Genomic DNA, 23,356 nt, shown 5'->3' on the forward strand with positions numbered 1-23,356 from the left:
TTAACTCCAGTTGGTGTTGATGCTTTTTAATTAGGGTTACTTATAAAAATAATTAATCATGGCATAAGTAGACGACTGTGGTCGCCTAGTGGTGAGCGTCCGTCACTTACTTCCAGCTTTGGTCCTGGGTTCGATTCCCGTTGGGTGTCATTGTCAATCACTTTATTATGAGACAGTCTTAGTTTGCAATCCTCGCAGCCTGAATCGTCTGCTTTTTGAAAATAAAATGGTTTCGTGCTGAAGCACGTTAAACCGTTTGTTCCCTACTACTTATGACGTCATTACATAACCTAACTAACTAGTAATTGGGCTGGTTTTTCTAGGTGAGATCGGCGGTCGTATAAGTACCTATTAAAAAAACCGAACCCTTTGATTAGCTAACTGGACTATGGAACGGACGCGAGTTAATCAGTCAGATACTGGCCAGCCACTAGGGTCTAGGCTGGCCAGCTGTCAAAATAGTATATTTTCTTGGTAGCTACCTACCCATGTCTCTTTTGCACTAGGCTGTACCTACAGCCTAGGTGGGCTGGGTTACTCTAGCTTACTGGCTTGCTGAATACTATACAGGGTGTTGATGATTCAGACCATGATTCTGAGTTACTGGTACCTACCTACATGGTTACGGGTAGGTACATGGTTCGAATCAAAGTTTCCTTACGATGTCACTAACACCCTTTATATTAAAACGACTACCGTTGTTCCTGGTACTTGGTGTGTTCTTTTTTGACCTGACTTATTGTAGATTTGTCGCAAAGGCATTAACTATTTAAGTAAAATGAGTTTAGTGTAGTGTTGTAAAACCGCTCGAGTCAGCGCTTAAACGCTGGAGTCGACCCTCGAGCAGATTGCTAACGCTCAAGTCGGGACTCGAATGAGGCGCTTGAGCAGTGGCTTGAGCGTTTAAGTGAAAAAGTCGATTCCGAACGCCGGACTCAGCGCTCGGCTCAAGCTTGAGCGTGAGCGTCTAGATTGAATAGTAATTAGTAAGAGGAATTGTTAAAAAAGGTATTATACATTATACGTGAAATAAAATGGTTTTAGATCTATTTTTTAATGATGAATGAATTAAATGAATTAAATATTAAAATATTAATACAACGCTAGACGCTTGAGCGCGTGACTCGAGCGTAGAAGTCTGAGCCGTCAACGCTCGCAAGCCTTAAACACTCAAGCGGTTTACGCTCGACGCTCAGCGCTCATTTTTACAACACTAGTTTAGTGGTTCTGCCCATCCTAATACAGGGTACTAGGATGGGCAGTTCTTCATGTTCATTTTTCTAACAGGCGCGAGTTTATGTATTTAGAAAAATGAACATGAAGAACATAATTCAGTGTGGAATGTGTGTATTTGTGTGAGCCTTGTAAGTAAATAAAACAAGCATTAGTTCGGAACCTAATTTATTCTTCCCAAGTCCCATTTTTATAAAACAAAATGAACTAACTTATATTAAGTGTTACACAAAAGTGCATTACATGCGCCTTAAGATAATAACCGTAAAGTGAATTTTGTTTAAACAAATAATTACATAATATTAACGTTAGTAATAAATACAGACTAAACATAATGAGCTTAATTTTATCAATGAGTAACTAATTTGTGCTTTGGAAACTAAAACTATTTAAAATCAACAGGGGATTTATTGGGTAGTGCACAACCAATGACTTGCAGTTTGGACTACTTATAGATACAAGTGGTTTACAAATATGCACGAACAACCTTTCGTTTGTATGAGAATAATTAGAAAATGTTCCAATGTTCCGAACCGGTGCCAAATAAAACATTCAAATTACTCACGGTTCGGGTTCGATTCTCGATGGGGACATTGTCAAAATCACTGTGTGAGACTGTCCTTTGTTTGGCTAGGACATTCCAGGCTTGAATCACCCGACTGTCTTTCCGTGCTTCGGACAGCACGTTAAGCCGTTATATGTTAAGAAATACGTCCACCAACCCGCAGTGGGAGTATGGCCCATACCCTCTCCTGTTGATCGAGAGGTGGCCTGTGCCCAGCACTTGAGTCTTATACAGGCCTTTTTATGTTATGTAAGTTTTATTCTAGAATAAAGAGGAGATCGAACGAGCAGAAAAAAATGTTGGCTGAGACAAAACTTTTCCAATCGTTAATAGTGGTATTAACAAGCACGACACACGCTAATTTACCGGTAGTAACACGGTAGAATACCTTAGTGCCGACAAGTATTATGTCACCCACCATCTCCGCCAACTCCTCACATACAAATGGCACCGGTTCCCTAAAATATAATTTAAATCCTGCCACTACATTCAATAGAGAACATTACATTTCCTTACATAGGGACACTCAAGCTTAGTTTTGTAATTAATTATACAAATATAATTCGACGAGTGGACGAGTTCTAAAAACCTCTATCTGAGATTTGTAATACATACATTTCATAAATACATATACGTTAAACGATACACATTTTCGAATCTACACAGGTCTTTGAAAAGCTTCTCTTTCAACACAATTACAATATATGTTGCTGAAAGAATGATGGTAGAAATATTGGTACATTACATACACATAAACACTAATATACATCAACCTCGTCCTGTGTACTGTTAAACAAATGTGCAATAATATATTCATAAACAATAAAATTAGTTTTATGTTAACCAGTACATTTTCTAAACGAATCTCCTCTAAACATAGTCATGATTTCATGATACATGCAAAACTATTTACGTAACATCATTTCAACTTGTAATAGCCATAGTGCACGAGGTCCTCCATATAATGATAGCCTACACACCAAGCATAAACACGATAATAAATTGTTTGTACGACTCTTTAACAATGGTAGTGGAAACTATATACTGTCTTGTTGCAACTCGTGCAAATGAAGAAAATATATCCTGAACAATTTAAGATTGCAGTAATAGGGTCTTTGTACAACGAACCTACAGTCGAACAAGCGTCTCCATGCTCTCTGTATTTTGTATCTAATGGAACGTTTACAAGTTGTTCGCATGTTCAAATGGTGTTGCTTGTTAACTGATATAACTTATACAGTAAATACAAAATTAAATGTATTTTTTAAATATAAATAAACTATTTGATTGTTTGCGCGCGTTAAATTCTGCAAAATGTAAAGCAGACTGCGTTTTTGCTGTTACTTTCATTGACTGTAAACATACCTATTAGCTCGTATTAAAAAGATCCCTCCTTCTGAAATTACATTACTATTCAGTCGTCGCGCAATTTACGCGTTAGCTTTACAAATAGTATAGAATAGACCTACTTATAGTACCGTACACTCTACAAGCACAATTAACCTTATATTTAAGAGTATATTTGGCAGAACATCAAGGTGTCTCTCCACCTTTATAATAATTGCTACCAAAGTTCATTCTCGGTGTTTGTTTCTGAAGTAAAATGAATCAACTTTAACATATCAATCATTATTAATAGTCGTCATTGCCTAAACACTAAAACCAGGAAACCAAGAGGAAAGTGGTGTTTTGACAGGGGACACTAAATACAACTCATTGAATGCATTAATGAAGCACATACAATTTTTGACTAACATCGTGCATGAAATTATTAGAAAAACGCCGGCTCTTGGGTAACTGTTGCGCTGTGGCCGTCAATGTTGTGTACATACCACGGATATAACTTCAAATACACTATCATCAATTAAAATTCCAGACGCGTTCTTGTAAACCAAGCGCGTCATGGCATTAAATTCAAAGTACCCTAACAGTTCATTCACAGTTACTTTATAGCATACACCTATAAATAAGAATTCGATTCCAATTTCCTTGCAAAATACTCTAAATTATTACAACCATTAAAAAGTATTCGAGCCTGTGATTAGCGATCTAAGCGTAGGCCAGTCACGATGCCTGATTCTTGCTCTACATGCACTTGACCCGATTTAAAGCCTTCAGCTTTCCTCTGAGAACACATCGTGATATTAGGTAAGTATTTATTGTCATATAGGTATTAAGCATAAGTACATACCTATAAGTCTCAAGAGAGATTATGCTTGAACTATGTCTACGGAACTGTCAGTAGAATACATAATAAAGCGTATTTTATAATTATTAGTAGTCACGTAGCAAAACCTTGTTTCTAGCAGTCTCGTGCACTTCTGTAAAAATATTCTTTAAGTGCTACAACTGTACACGATACAACTGCTTAGGTAGGTACTTACTTCAGTATTGCAAACCACCAGCGCACGGTCAACTAAATATAGCGTTTCTTCAACAACAAATACTGCTGGAATCTGGAGCTGCTAGAATACAACATAAAATACCCTTACCTACTTCTCACTACAATTAATTCCAAGTATCAAAACATCCACCCTATAACCAGTAATTGAGATTCTTATCAGACAAATATATGCATGAAAAATGATTACAATACACAAGAACCTACTATCAAACCCATACAATATTATAAAATGTAGTGTGTACTCGTATCTGCAAACATACAAGGTATAGGTACCAAACCGTCCAGTTTCCCAATCTGTCGGAATGAGTAGCAATACACCAATTTATCGTTATTAGGTATACATTATATTCCTGCCGATCGATTTTGTGACATTCGGTTAATCCACAAAACAACTATTATAGCCCTTATGGCAAAGTTTTTAAATTGAGGTTACGTTATTTATCAAAAACTTTGCAAGGAAACATTGTAATGTTACGTTATAAAATCGTCCGGCTGAACATAAACTTGCCATATTCCTTACGAACTACAGGTACCTCATATTATTATGCAATCCATTTATAATAAGCAGTAAAAGTATTATTTCTGTATTATAATATAATCGACCGATGTAGACACCTAACTTGCTATATGCATTTAATTATATCATAATCATTAAGCTACGCTGGCAAGATGCTTTTTGTACTCATGTGCGTTATAATAATGCTTCCAGATGCTGCAAATATCAATATAATGTAACTTCTAAGCAGTAACAGAAATCAATTCCAGCTGTAAGTGCTCAGAACCATAGCTGCTATACGTATTATCTTGCTTAATCTGCAGTATCAGCACTTCACCAACTTTAAGTGTCAAACTCAATACAGTCAGACGCGGTCACACTCCGGGATTGTATGATTGTAATATTCGAGATTATACGCGCGCATTCAAATCTCCCGCTTCCCAGCCCTCATGAACAATATAACCGCCAAGGATTTTCATATCTCTATATGTAACGACACAATCCAGTTGATGAAGGCTAGAAAGTAAATCCAGTTTATTTAACACTAATATACCTGTCGTGTTTAAGAAAAGGCGTTACCTGAAATATTTCTTACAGCGACTCTATACTAAGTTTTGTCAAATATACATTGATATGTCAATAGGTAATAAGGATAGAAGATATACAGTAATATGCAAAATATTATTGTTTTTTTTACTATAATACGTACATTGCTTCGACTATCACGCAGGATTTCATGTAGATTATCGACAATATAGCTAGTTCTGAATTATTGTTACTCAAAGCAATAATATAATAATTATTATCAGTAAATTGCAGTAGTTCCCAAAGACTACAAAAAGTCGAAACGAAATGCGATTTAGCTTCTGTTTTGTCTACAATATTATGAACCCTATGTTCGTGTTGGTTATTCAACAATAAGTTGGTGATATGTTTGTCTTATAGTATAATGTTATGTTACGGTGGTAATGTGAAGCGTGATCAATAATAGCTTACACTTGGAGCAACTTATAGTAAAAATATGCATTTACTTGATTATCTTTATATTATCTTCGTACCTCAAATTCTTATGTTCAAGATATTAAATCATAAAATATACGTTATCTTTGGTGGCGGATAAGTTAATTAACAATTATTATTACAGATATTAATCAGAATATACCAAGTATTTACAAATCATAATAATCATTGACATTTCTTCATTAATTAAATAAACATTAAAGCCAGTAATTATAACCAAAGAGCCTTAAGAAAGTATGGGTTATATTTACATAAATTAAAATAAGTATAATTTTCATTATATCTACAAATATATAACAGAATTACATCCAAATAAAGATGATTAAATTAAAATCTTAGTTGCAAAAAGATAGCTCATTAGTTGCTGAAACAACTTAAATAAATTAGTTTTATACTCGAGTTTTGTCTACTACGAATAGGCCGACAATACAAGACCTGAGTCTGTAATGACAATGTAACGACGCCTTTGCTGACGTCATTCACTAACCTAACAATCCACATGCCAACATTCCAAGAATCATCACAAGTCATGTCGCCGATTGATTGAGCGGACTCCAACCAATGGAACGCGAAAAGTCGATGCGTTAAATTATATAGTTCGAAAAGTACAGGATAACTCAGTATGTACAACGTAGTAAGTGTTTTGCTATTGCACAGATTGTGTAAGACAGATCAAACAGATTAAATAAGTCGCGGCGGAGACGTATAAGACGCGGTGACAATATATTTTCGAAACTGTTAATATAATAACCATTCTTAGGTAAACAAGTTCTTTAGATGCAATCGCAGTTCACAGAACTATCATCGAGCAATATTCAGGGTGTTACTGACATCATAACGAATACTGAAGGGGATGATTCAGACCATGATTCTGAGTCGATATCAAGTGGAATTTTCTGTCGGAAAAGTCATGAAAATTTTAGTACTTTTTAAAATTATTTTCAGTTAAAACTGAATTTGGCGACGAAAAATTCCACTTGATATCAACTCAGAATCATGGCCTGAATCATCACTCAAAGTTTTCGTCACGATGTCACTAACACTCTGTATAGCAGTGGATATTGGTACATCGTGATGGGAAAGATTCAATCCGGCACAACGCTTCGGAAGCCTTTTAATTAAATGACTGCGCGACAGTAAATGCAGCATTAACTTTTCCTGACGTTGACTTCTCTGCAGTCAGCTGATAATAGGCACCGGGCACCTCTGGAACACGCTACGCCACTATAGATTATACTCTTAAGTTACACAAATAATAAACCTATGGTTGCTTAAAATTTGTACTTAGCTCGACACGAAGAGCGATATTTATTATATAAAAATAGTAACCATAAAATAACTTATTTAAATACAGTAGTAATTTAGACTGCCCGCTATAGATTTGTGGAGAATAACACTGATTAGCCGGATTTATAGCGTGTGACCCAGACATCAGAGTCAACACCCCACTAAACATATAAAATAAAACAGTACATTATACAAAATTCATGAAGCTCAGGCAGCACAGAAGACAAATTGAAAGAATAAATGAGAATAATTCAAAGCAAATAAACATACATTACATGTAGACGATTAATATATTGCTTACAAATCTTATAAGTATATTCATTACAATACATGTAAGTCATTACATTATTCTAATACTGTTTAGCTCCACAGCCATGGTCGTGTTAAAGAGTAATTAAGTCACAAGAATACGATTCTTAAGACGAGTCAATATTTAAAAATAGTATTTTTAGACTAATTCATGTGCGAAAGTCCGGTACGCACTATTTTAATCTTATCGCAATATAATAATCACAAATGACTGCGCTTTAGAAAAAACAATGCCAAAGTTCATTAGGAAATATTAAATAACGATAAGAAAATCTGGTCGTTTCAAAAACACGTTCAATACAAAGTACTTAATATCTATCATGTCGATATTGATATCGCCACTGCAACCTACATTTTGCAAGAATGGTATTGTTTTTAGACAATTTCAGCACACATATGAAGTTCGTAAGAACTAGAACCGGTTAGTAGTATAAATGTCGTTTTAAGTGATATTCCGCGACAGAAGTTTGATTTGAATGTGAAGATTACATTTCAGAGATGTGTTCGGAATAATAGTGCGTGGCGCTTAAGTAGTCAAGAAGCCGTCTGGGCAGAGGCAGGTTCTTGATCAAGTCACGCCGCACATGCTTTAATATCACAAACCTGAAATAGGAGAAAATATAATGTTACAGAATGTGCATTTTTTTAGAATTAGAAAGAGTCAAATAGAAGTAGTAATCGTCTATGTTCAGCAGTGACGTTCATTTTGTATATCAAAAGGTGGATATGAGCCACACATTGTTTTTTTTTTTAATTTAGAAACATTCAAATTATCGTGCTATGTATTTGACAGGTAACATGACATTCTTAATTACAAACTGGGTATTTTGGCGACTTTAGATGAACTTTTTGAATACTATCGTTGTTTTTGTTATTATTACACCCGTAATGCTTCAATATCGAGAAACATATAAAACATAAAGTAGTTACTTATGTAGCCAGGACATGAGAAGGTTTTTATGATAAATTTACTATTATTTTGGCGACTAAAATAATTGAATTTTTGTACGTCATAATCATGGATCAATAAAACTAGGTATTTTATTGGTCATAATAAAACGTGTCATAAAAATGCAATGAAAATTTATTGCAATAAATGTGGTAAGTATGTTGTTAAACACATCAATATGCTTCTTTCAAATCCTAATGAATGAGTGCTGGGCTTGGCTATTTATTTATTTATATTAACCGAAATTCAATTATAAGGACTTGAGAAAAAAAGCGGTGTACTACTACATGGTCATGTTTCATGTTCCTAGCTTCAGCGGTTTGAGTTTGACGTTGATTCCCGCCCCCGCTGCACAGCTTTTCACCATTCCACGCCTTCCACAGCTTGCTGTGCCGCGGGGGCTGATATAAAACTCCAACCTTCTTTGAAATAATTTTGGACCATATAGTCTCAAAAGTCATAATGTTCTATCAATAAACGGTAATTTATGAGACCTTCTACTTGATTGCCTTATAAATGTCCGAACCGTCATAATTATCGAAGCGCACTTTATTTCAGTTACTGACCTGCACATATGTTGTAAGCTTTGCACGCGCTTGAACCTGGAGACAGGGTAGAGCAGCTGGACGCGCACAGGGCCCAGCATGGGGCGCAAGTTGAGGAAGAAGAGGTAGCGCCCGCTACGCGACGTGTCCACTGCGTTTTCTATGAACTCCACGATCGTCGCAGCCTTGAACATTGTGCACCCGCCGAAACAGAAGTTTCCTACGGATTATATAATTTCATTACATAAATTTACTTGACTACAAGAAACATACAGGGAGTTAGTGACATCGAAACGAATACTCAGAGGGATGATTCAGACCATGATTCCGAGTTAATATCAAGTGGAATTTTCCGTCGCAAAATTCATGTTAGTTTTTTAGTTTTTTTAAATTATTTTCAATTCTATACTTTTGCGATGGAAAATTCCACTTGATATTAACTTAGAATAATCAGCTGAATCATCCCTCTCAGTATTCGTTACGATGTCACTTACACCCCATACAAGTACATACAGTAGCCATACAAGTAGGTATGGGTGTTAGTGACACTGTAACGAATACTGAAGGGGATGATTCAGACCATGATTCTGAGTCGATATCAGGTGGAATTTTCTGTCGGAGAAGTCATGAAAATTTTAGAGCTTATTTAAATTATTTTCCGTTCCATACTTTTGCGACGGAAAATTCCACTTGATATCAACTCAGAATTATGGCCTGAATCATCCCTCAAAGTTTTCGTTACGATGTCACTAACACCCGTATAGGACAAACTTATAAACTTCAAGCAACACACATTTGGACAGGGCGTCTAGTTCTATCTGTGGCAGAGCGCAAGCAAAGTGTTGTCATAAATAAAAGATTACTTTCCTAAATAATTGAACTCTTACCTTGATCATGCTCTATCCTCACATGGCGCAGTCCATTCAATTTAAAAGTAAGCGTGAAGATGTAATGATCATCGCTACTGTCGCGAACGATGAAGGAACCATCAGGTTCATTGGACAGGATCTTCTCCGCCGCCTCGACTGACAATGGGCCCCAGTACCAACCATACTGCAAGTTGACATCAAAGTGATTCACTAGACAATATGTTATATTATAATAATGTATCGAATGTTACTTTAAAAAGCCTCACTATACAGAAATCTTTTTTTGCAAATTGGGAGTAGTTCAAAGAATATTTATAAATCACACAAACAATAATACATTAAATCCTTGACCGTTATTTGAAGCATAATTTATTTGAGATAGGCATATCCGTGTTCCGCTTTATCTTACCTCCTTTTCTGCCTTATATCGCCCTCTCTTTCGCACATCCCATCTACTAGAATACCGCCAGGCAGGCTGTGTGACAGCTACGATCATTGGCGTCCTATGTTCCGCTGCGCACGCTCGCGTTAGTGCTTACGACGCAATAAACATTTTATTTCCACTGTTTGTTGCTAACTTAGTGCTACAAAGGTAAAACGTAAGTTATTTTCTTACCTTCTTATTAAAATATTATATTCTTGCCCTTTTTATAATATGAACATTATAAAGTGCTAAATTTTTGCTTTGCAAAACTAACGGGTTTTCCGTTCGAATTTAATTTGATTGTCTTTATAGCTAAAGTGTGTGTGTGTGTATTTGTTAATTTTAGTACTTTGCCCTAGGATTCGAATAAAAATGAGCAATTGTAGTGACAATGATGGCATAACCTCAATTAGGGAAAATATGGATAGAAGTCGTCCCGCTACAAATTCAAGGCCAAGCCCCCGGGCGGAGGCTAGGGATAAAAAACGTAAACGTCGTGAACCGTCTACGTCTAGTTCCAGTTCTAGTAGCTCTGACTCGTCTTCAACGAGTTCGTCCTCTGGCCGACGCCGCCGGCGCCGCCGTCGCCGCCATCTTAAAAAAAGAGAAAATAGGCATGCTCGTCGCCGCAGCCGCCGAGGTCAGGTTCCTAGGTGCTGTGTTAATAGTGATAAATTAGTGGATGATAACGTAAGTCGCGATTTGTATTACAGCGATAATTCCGTTGATCACTCGCTCAATATTAATATCGACATTGAGACAAAATTAAAGGAGCCATCAGTACCTAAAACGCCTGAAAGTCTTTTAAAGATTTTAAATGAAATTCAACACTTTGATAGTGCCGAATGGTCAGAAGTGCGATATTCCGAAGCCCAAAAGATATATAACCATACCCCCGGATTTATTGATCTAGAAGTGAACGATGAGCTCAAATCTTATGACTCATTACGCCATTTGTCGTACGCAGATAAATCTTATGCTGCATTAACCTTTTGCGTTCTTAAACAGCGAGATGCATTGCAAGAATCACTTAAAAATCTTCTACAATGGGCACAAAATTCAGAATTGTCTTTTGAGAGCATTAGTGATAAAATAAGTGAATTATTCCTTAGGGGCGATGTTTTTAGAATTTCATCAGATCTGCTTCAAATGATCTGCGGTCACAGAGCAGAAATCATTCAGATGAGGCGAGATGGTATAGTGAACCATGCACGCGACCCTATTTATAAATCTGCGTTACGCAAAATCCCCCCATCATCTCAAAACTTATTTAAAGCCGATTCATTATCACTATTCCTGGAAAAAGCGGGAGGAGTCCGCAAAGTGTTCTTTCCAGTCAATAAGCAAGGCACTTCTGTCTCAGCTTCGCAAGCTGGTCACAACAACAGGCCTGCTCGCCTCCCCTCGCAGGGGCAGGCGTTTCGATTTGGGCCCTCGCAGGGTACCTCACATGGATGTTGTGCGTCATCGCACATTCCCCATACTTATCAACCCCCGCAGGGTTGTTCTCATGCCCGTCCCTCGCAGGGTCAAGGGTATAATGAATCACGCCCACAATATACTGGCAGTATGAGAGGTTCAGGTTCCTTTCGCTCACGAGGTGGCAAGCAAGGAAATAGAGGAAGGCAACAAGACAGAGGCAACCGAAAACGTGCCGGATCGCCCATTGACTACAATAACAAAAAGCGTAAGTATTGACTATCAAACGTTCAGGGCGGGCAAACTACTTCTATTTTACGACCGGTGGCGTCAGATGGGTGCTCCAAGTTATCTGTTAAAAATCATAAAAGGATACCGCATTCCCTTTGCCAAGAAGCCACCACTTATCAGTCCAAAATTAAGCAACAATCAATTCAGCACTGCTGTGTCCAACGACATGACTTCTATATTAAGTCAAATGAAAAACCAAGGTATAGTAGAAGTAGTACGACCAACCCCGAGTTTCATTTCGCCAATGTTCCTTGTTCTGAAAAGCGACGGGACCTTCCGTCCCATTTTCAATCTGTCAGCTCTGAACGAGTTTGTTATAACAGATCGTTTCAGTTTAATAAATGTCCATCGCGTCCCAGAGTTTCTACAACCCAAAGACTGGATGTGCAAGGTAGACCTGTCACAAGCATACTTTCATCTTCCAATAGCTCAGTCACACAGACGTTTTTTAAGACTAATTTACAAAGGAAAATTAATGCAAATGACCTGTCTACCATTCGGGCTCAGTACAGCCCCAAAAGTCTTTGCTTCCTTAACGAATTGGGTTGCACAAACTCTGAGAAATCAAGGCTTACGTATTATCGTTTATTTGGACGACTTTCTCTTAGTCCACCAAGATTGGCAGACCTTGCAATCGCATGTGAAAATTCTAATTCGGAGACTTCACTATCTGGGATGGCAAATAAATCTAGACAAATCCATACTAGTGCCTCAGAAAAGTCTAGTATTTTTAGGTGTTCTATGGGACACTTGGAAAAACGAAAAAGTCCTCCCGAAAAAGAAGATGACCACCTTACATTCCAAAATTGTTCCTCTATTAGAGAGTCGCCACATAGACTTCAAAACACTTCAAAGTCTAACCGGCATGCTGAGCTTCGCCAGTTTCATGGTGCCAAGGGGCAGAATCCACTTTCGATCGGTTCTGGTCTTCCTCAACCACCTTACCAAATTCCAATTGACCAAACGCTATCCGCTTCCAAATCAAGTTTTGGAAAATCTGCGGTGGTGGCTTCACAATCACCATCTATCGTCTCCGATACATTACGCGCCCCCGCTACACTTTCTTGTAACCGATGCCTCCGATCTAGCATGGGGAGCGCAATTAGATCATCTCACACTGTCGGGAACGTGGTCCGAACAGGAGAAACAGCTGCATTGCAACAGAAAAGAAATGACGGTCTTGTTAAAGATATTACAACACCATCATCAAATTCTATCTCGATCCACTCTCCTTTGGCAGACCGACAACAAGACAGCCTCAGCCTATATCCGAAACGAGGGCGGAACGAAATCTATGGGTATGTTGGAGATAACAACCAAAATATTTCATCTGTTAGAGCGTCATCAAATTCATATAACTGCCCATCACATTCCCGGCCGATACAACGGACACGCAGATCATCTGTCTCGTTACCGCTCTCCCCCAGAGTGGCATCTGTTACCAGTATGCACGGACATTATCTTTCAAAAAATGGGAGTACCGGTAATAGACCTGTTTGCTTCTGCCAATGCACATGTAGTTGTGAATTACGTGTCTCTCGACCTGAACGATCCTCAAGCGATTTACCACGACGCCTTTTCCCGGCTTTGGAATTATCCACTAGCGTGGGGATTTCCTCCCCCCTATTTAATTCCCAAAATTCTCTCCCATCTCAATCAAGCAGAGGGTATCTTCCTAATGGTGGTTCCTCGGTGGGAACGAGTGTTTTGGAGGGCAGATCTCAAGTCGAGAGCCATAGGAGCCCCATTTACGATCCGACACTTAGACCAATATTTAATAGACACCTCGACGGGCCTTCCACCTCCCAAAGTAGAACACATGACGCTGGAAGTTTGGAAATGTGGGGGTGGTCGAACCAGTTGAGCGAGTGGAATGAATCTCAATTAAAATTGCTAGCATCATCATGGCGCGAATCCACTCGTAAAACATATACCGTCGCTTGGAATAGATGGTTATCTTGGTGTAAAATTCACAAAAATAATTCTTTAAGCCCTAGCGGTTCAATTCTGGCTAAGTTTCTAGCTGATTTATTTTTAAAGGAAAACTTTTCATATAACACTATTTTACTGCATAAGTCTGTAGTATCAACTCTCTGCGATTCTGAGGTCTCTGGAGTGTTAAGTTCACATGTTTTAGTTAAACATGTACTTAAATCTATTGCTTTGAAAAAACCTATACCACACAAGACGACAGTGTGGGATACCGATACATTAATGTCATTTTTGTCCAACTACCAAGTAAACGAAAATAATTACTTTTCTGTATCACGACATACAGCTATTTTGCTTTTATTATGTTCAGGAAGGCGATTACATGATCTAACCCTGCTTGCTGTGGATAGAGAGCACTATACGGAGTTTGACGACCATATAGTTATGTGGCCTTTATTCGGTTCTAAAACGGATAATTCTAATTTCAGGCAATCGGGATGGAAGATATTAAGTAATTCAGCGAACAGAAAGTTTGATATCATATTTTGGGTTAAACGGTGTATTGATTTACTTCAAGATAGAAGAAACGAAGCAAATTGTTCAAATCTATTTGTTAATTTGAGAGGACAAAGTAAAGCAGCATCCAAAACCATAATTGCTGGATGGGTAAAATCATTATTTGTAGAAGCAGGTATATCAGCTCCTCCTGGAAGCGTACGTTCAGCAGTGGCCTCAAAATATTGGTCTGATAATGTATCTGTCGACGAAATCCTTTCACGAGGAAACTGGAGGTCTGGTAATACCTTTCATAAGTTTTATAGGCGTGAAGTGATTCCAAGTTCTTCTAATACATTAAGAAGTTCTTTTGTTCCTATTAATCATAATTAGTTTTGGTGTAATGTTCCTATTACAGTTGTCTTTTGTTATTTGACATTTAATTTACTATGAATAATAATAAATCTTTCATTTACTTCGCACATCTGTTAGTTATTATTTATCTACCTATTATAGAATCTATATTTACCTTTTCCTTCTATATCCTCTATAACTCTTTAAGATGATATCACATTGGCGTCCATTACCACCAGGCGATAACAAACACGTCTCAAATAAATTATGCTTCAAATAACGGTCAAGGATTTAATAGCAGCGTTTTACCTGAAATAAAACGCTTATTAAATACTTACCTTATTTGAAGCATAATTTAAGGTCTGCCTGATGGCTTTTCGACCCAATGATCGTAGCTGTCACACAGCCTGCCTGGCGGTATTCTAGTAGATGGGATGTGCGAAAGAGAGGGCGATATAAGGCAGAAAAGGAGGTAAGATAAAGCGGAACACGGATATGCCTATCTCAAATAAATTATGCTTCAAATAAGGTAAGTATTTAATAAGCGTTTTATTTCAGGTAAAACGCTGCTATTTTATCGGAAATAAATGGCATAATCCAAAAAACAACTGTTACATTACTTTTAATTTAAATATACATCAAAAAATATATCATATTAAAATAAAACTTACATCTTTGACCTTTTGAATAGAGGTAGCGAAGTCTGTGACGTCGTCCCCAGCGAATCGGCGCGCGGCGGGCACAGCGAGCGCGGGCGCCGGCAGCGGCGGCAGCGCGCGGCGCACGGCTGCTGGCAGCGACTCGCCCGACGCCTCACCCTCCCCACCCTCCACACCGCCCGACTGCTTCCTCCAGCGGAATAAGTTACAAAAACTCTGTTTCAAATTTATTGACAGAATCTTCACAGGCGACATCTTTCCCTTTTTATCATTTTTATCTTCTGTATTATCTTTTTGTTTTTTATTTTTAATATTTAAGCCAAAACAATTTCTAGTTCCCTTTTTATGATTATTATTAGTTTCCGTTGAAGTGGACACCTCTTTTGTCTCAGTCAAGAAGACAGCGGTGCTGACGGTGTTGAACCTGTTAGTGTTCGCAGTGGTACCGGCAGCATGTATTTCCGCATGTCGAGCGTGAACGCTCGCAATGTACGCTGCGCTCCTCCTATAGTGCAGATTGTTTCGGTATTCGGTTTCACTCGGAGTAGCAGCATACAAGGTATGTAAATATTTCCTCATCTCCCGTAGGGTGAGGTGGGCCGGTTCTGAATCAGAATCCGTGTTGTTATTCTTTTTAGATGAACTTGGCAAGCTGTGTCGTTTCGTTTTTGTGTCTTTATTCTTATTTGTATCCTTTGGTTTCTGATTTTTCTCGAGTTGCTCAGAGTCTGTTATTTGTGAAGTGCTTTTTCCACGTTTCTTATTCTTAGGAGGTTTCTTTCCTTTGCCCTTCATATTACTCTTATTAGGCTGAACCACGTCGACAGGAACTGCGTAGATGTCACTATCGACGGGCACATTGTACATATCGGCTATATCGGAAGTTTTAGCGGATAGCGTATCGTGAGAAATAGCCTGAGTAATAAAACTGGAGTCGTCGGCTTGAAACTGGGTAACCAGCGAATTGTGGCTGCTGGAGAGCCGCGACGAGAGCGAGCTCCGAGACGAAGGCCTGGTGCCGCGGCACGGGCTAAGGTGTAGCAGGCGAGGGGAAGCAAACCTCTGATTGAACCCTTGACGACGCTCGTACAAACACTCCGGCTTTAGCTTCCTTGGCGATAAATGCGAACTACTTGTAGGAACATCTAATGCTGCAGATATTGATTTTCCTACAGGTCTGTTGTTGTTTATAATAACAACGGCTTTTGGCTCACATACAGCAGTGTCTTTTTCTGTAAATGTCTGAATAGGGTTATCCTGTAACAATAAGTATAAATTTGTTATACCATTGAATTATGAAACTACGTGATTTAAGACTTGCTCTATATAATCCATATACCCACCTGAAACTCTGGTGGTGGTTCAATAGCAGAAAGTACGACCTTTCCAGGTCCTTTTTTTACTGTGTTGAAGAAATCACCACACATACGCTCTGATGTTTCAGTAGACTCGCAAAAGGACAATGACCTTTCGTCAAAGTCACTTTCTTGCAACTGCACACACAAGTACAACACAATTTAGGCAGTGAAATTGGAAATAGGATGTAATGACATATAGAACACAGTACCAAATTTAATAAGCTGTAAAAGAGATGCGTGACAGATAAACAAAAATAATTTATAACAGAAAATGGCTCACTTGTAACAGACAATTATAATCTGTTCTGTTAAAAGAATATTCGCTTTTATAATTGCAGTTGCACTATTGAAAACAAAAAAGCTATTATTTGGTAGCGTAGCTAAATGCATAAGCATCAGTGGCGGATTTGCCTTAAGGCAAAGTAGGCCCGAGTGTATAAAATGTTCGCGCTCTTATGGCGGGCTGCAATGAACCGCATCATATAACAATAATCTTCCTAGATCATTGGATCAGAAAAAGACAGCTACTACTTACTACATGGCATTGTGCCTAGGGCGGCCGAGACTGCAAATCCGCCACTGATAAACATTTAATTATATCGAATGTGTTAAGTAAACCAACTTAAAAGTAACAAAAGCTAATAAAAACGAACAAGAAACGGTACACACATTAGATTCAAATATGTATACCTATTTATAACTTTCGAATTTCTATATGTCCACATATATAACTTGGAACAGCTAGGCTGCAGTTATCGCCTTCTTTAGATTTTCCTGGAAGGATTCCTCCTGTTATACAATGACCTTATGTAATGTATACATTAAAGACTAATAATGTATACTTAAGTACAGAATATATTAAAGAAGAAACGTATACATTAAGTATACATACAAAGATGTGTTGCTGTTAAAGTTTCTTGTCATTTCTCCTCAACGATAATATCTTGCGAAATAATATAGTGATAATAATTAGAGTAAAATTTACCTTCAAGAAGTTTATTTTTGATAATTAAGAATAAATTAAGTTATATTTAAGAAATGGATTGATTATGCAAAACATGTTGGGTTGCAGCCTCAATATATAAACCTTGCCAAAATCAATTGCAATTCATAGACATTGAAACAAATTTTCTCTAATAAGATAAATGATATTCAAATTATAATATAAAATGTTTTATTTGTATCAGTTCAGGAAAATGACAATCTATTGACTAGATTAAAAATATATTAAACGAAGAATAAAAACAGAAACTGATTTTGATGTAATATATTCATCTGGCCTCTCCGGACAACTGTCCATAATGGAACTTTCCAGGCTGCATTCCCCAAAAAAATACAAATAGCGCTGTTCAGATGTCACGCGATAATTACCCATTTTCTAATTGCTCGGGGTACATAATTATACAAAAATATAATCTAATGATAGAGGCATATATAAAAATATATAATATAATAATTGTTGCTTGATACTTGGATCAGATACATATTATTATAGAATTATGTTACCACCTATATTGCCCTTTTTTATTTTAATCAGAATAATATGGATGGGAGATGTGTTGTGTCATCATTTAAACCCAAAAATAAAGATAAAAGATAATGGCCCCGATTCCTGCAGACACCGCCTAATTTTATTTTAAGTTATATCCGTCATTTTCATATCCGTCGAAAAGGAAAGGGACGGATGATTCACAGGTCTTAATTTTAGGAAGAATGAGTAAATGAATGAATAACCCGGGCGAATCAAAAGGTACGTCCCTGGTATGCAATCCGTTTGACGTGCTGTCTACTTAACTGTGTCGGGTTATTGACGGATGTAAAATTTTTAGACGGTTGGTTTAGATTTGTGCTTAAAATTGACGTGTGTTCCATAAATTTTATGCTTGTCGATTACCCGTCCCTTTCCTTTTCGGCGGATAAGAAAATGACAGATATAACTTTAAATAAAATTAGATGGTATTTACAGGAATTAACACCATTATGTCTGTTGTCCATGAAATTAGTAGGTTAACAAAGGATTTTTTTACAGCGCCATCTATATTTTTTGAGGAACATCTCTGGAAACTCCCTCATTTGCATAAAAAATAAACCACTAATGCTATGTATGGAATTTCTAATACTTTCATACTTAACTTATAGTAATTATATTAATCATGCATGCATATACATATAGATAATTTACAACTTTGTGAATATAGATTCACAAAGGGAATATATATATATATATAGATGGATATAGATATCTATAATTTATTTTATTAACATACCTAATAAGATTGCAGTAATTGGGCTCCTTTGTTATTTTAATTTTTTTATTTATATTAATATATTTTTCAGTTTATTGGAACTTCGGAAATCGGGCATATTTAGGAACCATCGCAGCCATATGCACATACTGTCCTCAAAAATATACGTTGTTAGAAAAGTCCTCAACCAACTTAGCAATTAGTTATGTAACTGATGACGGAATTAAACATGGGTAAAATGGATCAATAGAGTATTTACAGATTTGGATGGCGTCAGAAAGTCAGCCTCAGTCTCTTGTTGAATAACGGCATTATTATAGCTTGACAACCAGTGTTACCAGCAGCAGGCGAATTATATCAAGGGTTCTGATTTGACCAATAGCGTCAGCGAGTGCTATCTACATGAATAAACGTCATACCGGTACTGATCGATGCCCTCGATATGATTCGCGAAGTATAGAATGGTTTCCACTACAAAGGTTCCTAATTGCATCAATCCCAATATTGCAATAAATCAATATTTCTTCCGAGTTATCGCAGAGTTATCTCACGTAATAACGTGACATGAAAAAACAGTAGATAATTTGGGATGTAGAAGAGGTATGATTACGTAAGGTGTGAGTTTTCTCTCTGCAATGCATGGCCAAAAAACTAGTATCAGTCCATCATAAGAATGATATTTTTTTATATACCCAGTTAGAACGTATGTAAGTTTCAGGTGGATATTTGCAAAAAGCCAAAAAGATTCTAGGATATTTTTTTATTGATAATGACGTCCGGTGCTCTGAAACTCACCCATTACGCGCATTTAGAGGAGACTTATCATAAGAGTGGGGAGAGATAAACTATGGTTTGAAGCGTAGTATGGGTTGGAGGGTAACGACATACAAGCGCGGAAGTCCTTGTTCGAAGACTGTAGTGCCTATATCAGGATTAATGGTGCCCAATATTACTGGTTAGTCATCTCAGTTGGTGTTAGGCAGGGAGTGACGCGTGGCGCCACCATGGCTGTTTAAGTTATTTAAAATGGATAGGATAAGTAGTTAGTTGTTGAAATGAATTGAGAGTTTTTGTGCTGTAAGATTGGGAGAGTTACTTCTCAAACGCTTCCCATATGCTGATGAAGGTTTTCACGTATGATCTGTGGAGGCTCTCCAAAATACGGAAATCTTATTAGATTAGATACCATTGTAATAGAATTACAAAGAGGGTATGAGAGTAAATGTCAATAAGACAAAAGTTATAATGATGGAAGGGGAAGAGAATGTGTCGGACTGTAGTTATTTACTATTGTGAATAAAAAGGTTGAACAACTGAATGAGTTTGTGTACTTAGGTCAAAGAGTACTTTTATCTTTTCTGAAATTTGGGTATTATGTTAATTAATATCAAGTGGAATTTTCTGTCGGAAAATTCATATTTTCAGTTCGATACTTTTGCGACAAATGGTCTGAATCATCCCTCAAAGTTTTCGTTATGATGTCACTAACACTCTGTATATTAAAAATGACTATGTTGTTCCTGGTACTTGGTGTTTTCTTTCTTGATGTGACTTATTGTAAGTGAGTGAAACTGGTTAACTCAGCGAATGGGGTATGCAAGTGTGAAGTACCCAATTAATTTTGCAGGACGAGAAGATGGCTGTTCAGTGTTCACAACACAGTACTGGTCCTTGCACTGATGTACGGTAGTGAGAATTGAGTAAGTCAAATGTAGCACAGAACAATGTTATTGTAAGTATGAAAAATATATTTTTCCAATCTTTCAGTGATATTCAGGAAATAACACAACAATAAAGACAAGTAAAAAACACACTACACAAGTGGGTAAGCAAAATTCTGAACTATCTGCAAAATCTTCAATAGACAAATCACTTATACGCAAGCATTATCTAAATTTTTATGTCAAGTTAACTACTACATGGGCTTTTGCCCAGCAGTGGGACACTTTAGGCTAGATAAGATAAGAACTACTACATGCTGCTGAGAACCAGTAACTTATGTTAGCAAATAGAATTAAATGTATACAATTATCACTAAGCACAAGAAACTTCAAAAAATATTTAACATTTACGTTAATCATAATAGGATTTACAAGAGAACAGAATGTTCCACATATCTTAAGGCATATTTCTCTGATGATTTGAAGCATAATTCAACACCCCTTACAACTACTGGTTGATTAGATGGAGAGTGCATGGATACAATACATGTTATAATATAGCACATATGAAATCAATGTTTGCATGAGATATACCTGTGACGCAGAGCAAGCTGACTAAAAAGGCCACAATGATGCAATTCATCTTAAAAAGCAATTGCGCACTTATATTTATATACCTATGGTAATGTCAATTGTAATATTGCTATTTTTCAAAGTGACCTTATAGACTGCCAGTCTATATTTCTGCTTTACTATAATAAAGCTAGAAATCTATAGTAATATTAATGCTACTGTTATAAATGCCAGTCTGTCTCGTTTGGTACCTCCTCATGCATTAGACCAATTTGGATGAAAATAAGCACATATAAGCTGTAACCCAGGGTCAGACATAGGATACTTCTTCAGGGTTGGAGGTAGAAACTGAAGACTGGAAGCTACTTAACTATAATTTTGAGAAGTTTACTTTGTATATAAGAGAACTTTCTAGGAAAGTAATTAGTTAATTAATTTGATATTTACGCATTAGTTCGCATCGGCAATCGAAACATAAATAGTTGACTTGCAAAATACTCAATAAGTTTGCTAAACAGAAATAAATAAGAAGGCAATACTTGTGTCATTATGCCATATATTTTCTACTGTGTACCATCTATCATTATCAAACAAAAAATTATCATAAATAATAAACAATGTTATAGTCATCTATGCAGGAAAATCGATTGTTCTTGAAAACTGCACAACCACATACAAACGTACATAGAAGCGTTATAAACACGGCAATTAATTACTCATACATACACACCTATAAACGCTATTCAAGATGGCAAATTCATAGATTGATAGTAATAAAATAATGACACTGTAGGATGGGTTTTAAACGGTTGCATGTAATATTGCATTCTATAATTTACCTCTGATGCTACGTGATGCCATCCACTCGCAGAGTCACTCGAAAACGAACCACTTGTAATCAAGAGACCACTATCTTCGCTTAGGAGAGGCGCTTCAGACAGTGTTGAGAAGGAAGGGGGCGACTCCATTACATGGAAAACCGCAATAGTACAAAATATACCGATGGAGACATAAGATGTTTAATACAAGCCTCAAATTTTATTAAAAATGGAGAAACTAGCGATCCCTTTTTACATTTTCTTTTTTGTGAACGAATGAATGAGTGATTGAATTGATTGATTTTAGTAAATTGAATGAATGACTAAAGATTCTGCTGGATTCTGACGGAGGAGTCCGGTTAATGTTGGGTTAATGTTAATGTACGTATATCCACGTAATGTACGACCTGATATTCTGTGCACATAACAATGTACACAGAATACGTGCGTGTACAATCCATGGTCGGGAAATATTGCCTGCGAATTATCAGTCCGTACACGGATTGCCCATCCCTGTAATGTACATCCAGGTAATTGGCAGCCAAGATTCCGGCCACCTATTCTATTAGCCAATCAGGGCTCAGTATCGTAGACACAAAACTCCAATGTTATAAAATTATAAAATAAACTGTTTCAAATGTGTAAATTTAATCAGTTACTGAAATGACTGGACTTACACTTATTTTTTTATTATAATTATTATATGGCCAGGTTTCAAGACTAAACCCATGTCTTTATTTTGTTGTATTCTTTCCAACAAAATTGACAGTTTTTATATACGGTGATGGGTTATTAACCAATCTATTATCATATCACATAACCAATCCTTATTAGTCTTGTAAAAAAAATATAAGGTATAAAAATAAAATAAAGAATATTTTCAGTTGCTTCTCTTCGCTGCACCGGCATATTGTAAAAATAGATAGCGAAATTGTGTTACTCCGTTCATATGGATTGGGCAATTATGATTTTTGGGTTTTTCCATCAAAAAGAGTTTGGGAAACAATCCATTATCTACATAACCAATCCTTTTTAATCTTCCGGTCAATTTAAACAAAAATGTAGAATATCTTCAATTACCTGTCTTCTTGGGTATTTTTCCTTGTTTATGTTAGGGATTGGGTAACCATATCTGACTTAAGATTTGTATCAAAAATTGTCTTATAACAAATGGTTCTAGTTACCCCACAAAGGATTGTACACGGGACTGAGTTTATGTATTATTGAAAACGTGAACAGCTGGTAACCATGTCAACCTTTTCAGGGGGCATCGCTCCTGTCCACAAACTTTAACTCCTGACAACCATTTTGATAAAACAACTTTCAAACCTCCAGACATTTTTTATAAACTCTTTACCAGGATATACTAACATACTATGATAAAAGTTAACGGCTCTTCGTCTGTTCATATATTTATTTAAACGTATAAAAATAGAATTAAAATTAAAA

The 23,356-nt window shown here is 36.8% G+C and overlaps 1 protein-coding gene across 3 annotated transcripts; it reads right to left on the bottom strand.

The window, feature by feature from the left end:
- Positions 1-1,384: 1,384 nt before the first annotated feature.
- LOC126379967 (uncharacterized) lies at positions 1,385-22,192 on the bottom strand. 3 transcript variants are annotated; one of them, XM_050029010.1, is made up of 7 exons: positions 21,929-22,063; positions 17,300-17,383; positions 16,595-16,744; positions 15,264-16,508; positions 9,696-9,861; positions 8,830-9,028; positions 1,385-7,917 (listed from the first exon to the last, which is right to left on the bottom strand). In XM_050029010.1, the coding sequence occupies exons 3-7, from the start codon at positions 16,676-16,678 to the stop codon at positions 7,800-7,802; spliced, it is 1,812 nt and encodes a 603-aa protein (XP_049884967.1). In that variant the 5' UTR covers positions 16,679-16,744; positions 17,300-17,383; positions 21,929-22,063; the 3' UTR covers positions 1,385-7,799. The 3 variants fall into 3 exon arrangements, with proteins under 3 accessions (XP_049884967.1, XP_049884968.1, XP_049884966.1); XM_050029011.1 differs by having other exon boundaries at positions 17,300-17,398; positions 21,929-22,037; XM_050029009.1 differs by lacking the exon at positions 17,300-17,383 and having other exon boundaries at positions 21,929-22,192.
- Between the last annotated feature and the right edge of the window lie 1,164 nt (positions 22,193-23,356).

The sequence above is a fragment of the Pectinophora gossypiella genome, chromosome Z, assembly GCF_024362695.1.
Source record: "Pectinophora gossypiella chromosome Z, ilPecGoss1.1, whole genome shotgun sequence".
In the NCBI taxonomy this organism is placed as follows: Eukaryota; Metazoa; Arthropoda; class Insecta; order Lepidoptera; family Gelechiidae; genus Pectinophora; species Pectinophora gossypiella.

What these genes read in the sequence shown, in the direction of transcription:
- LOC126379967 (XM_050029009.1), bottom strand. Translation starts at nt 22,057, where the DNA reads ATGGAGTCGCCCCCTTCCTTCTCAACACTGTCTGAAGCGCCTCTCCTA. An exon ending in AACCACCACCAGAGTTTCAG is followed by an intron (nt 16,509 to 16,594) that starts GTGGGTATATGG and finishes TTATTGTTACAG; the next exon opens with GATAACCCTATTCAGACATT. An exon ending in AGCTTACAACATATGTGCAG is followed by an intron (nt 7,918 to 8,829) that starts GTCAGTAACTGA and finishes CTCCTATTTCAG; the next exon opens with GTTTGTGATATTAAAGCATG.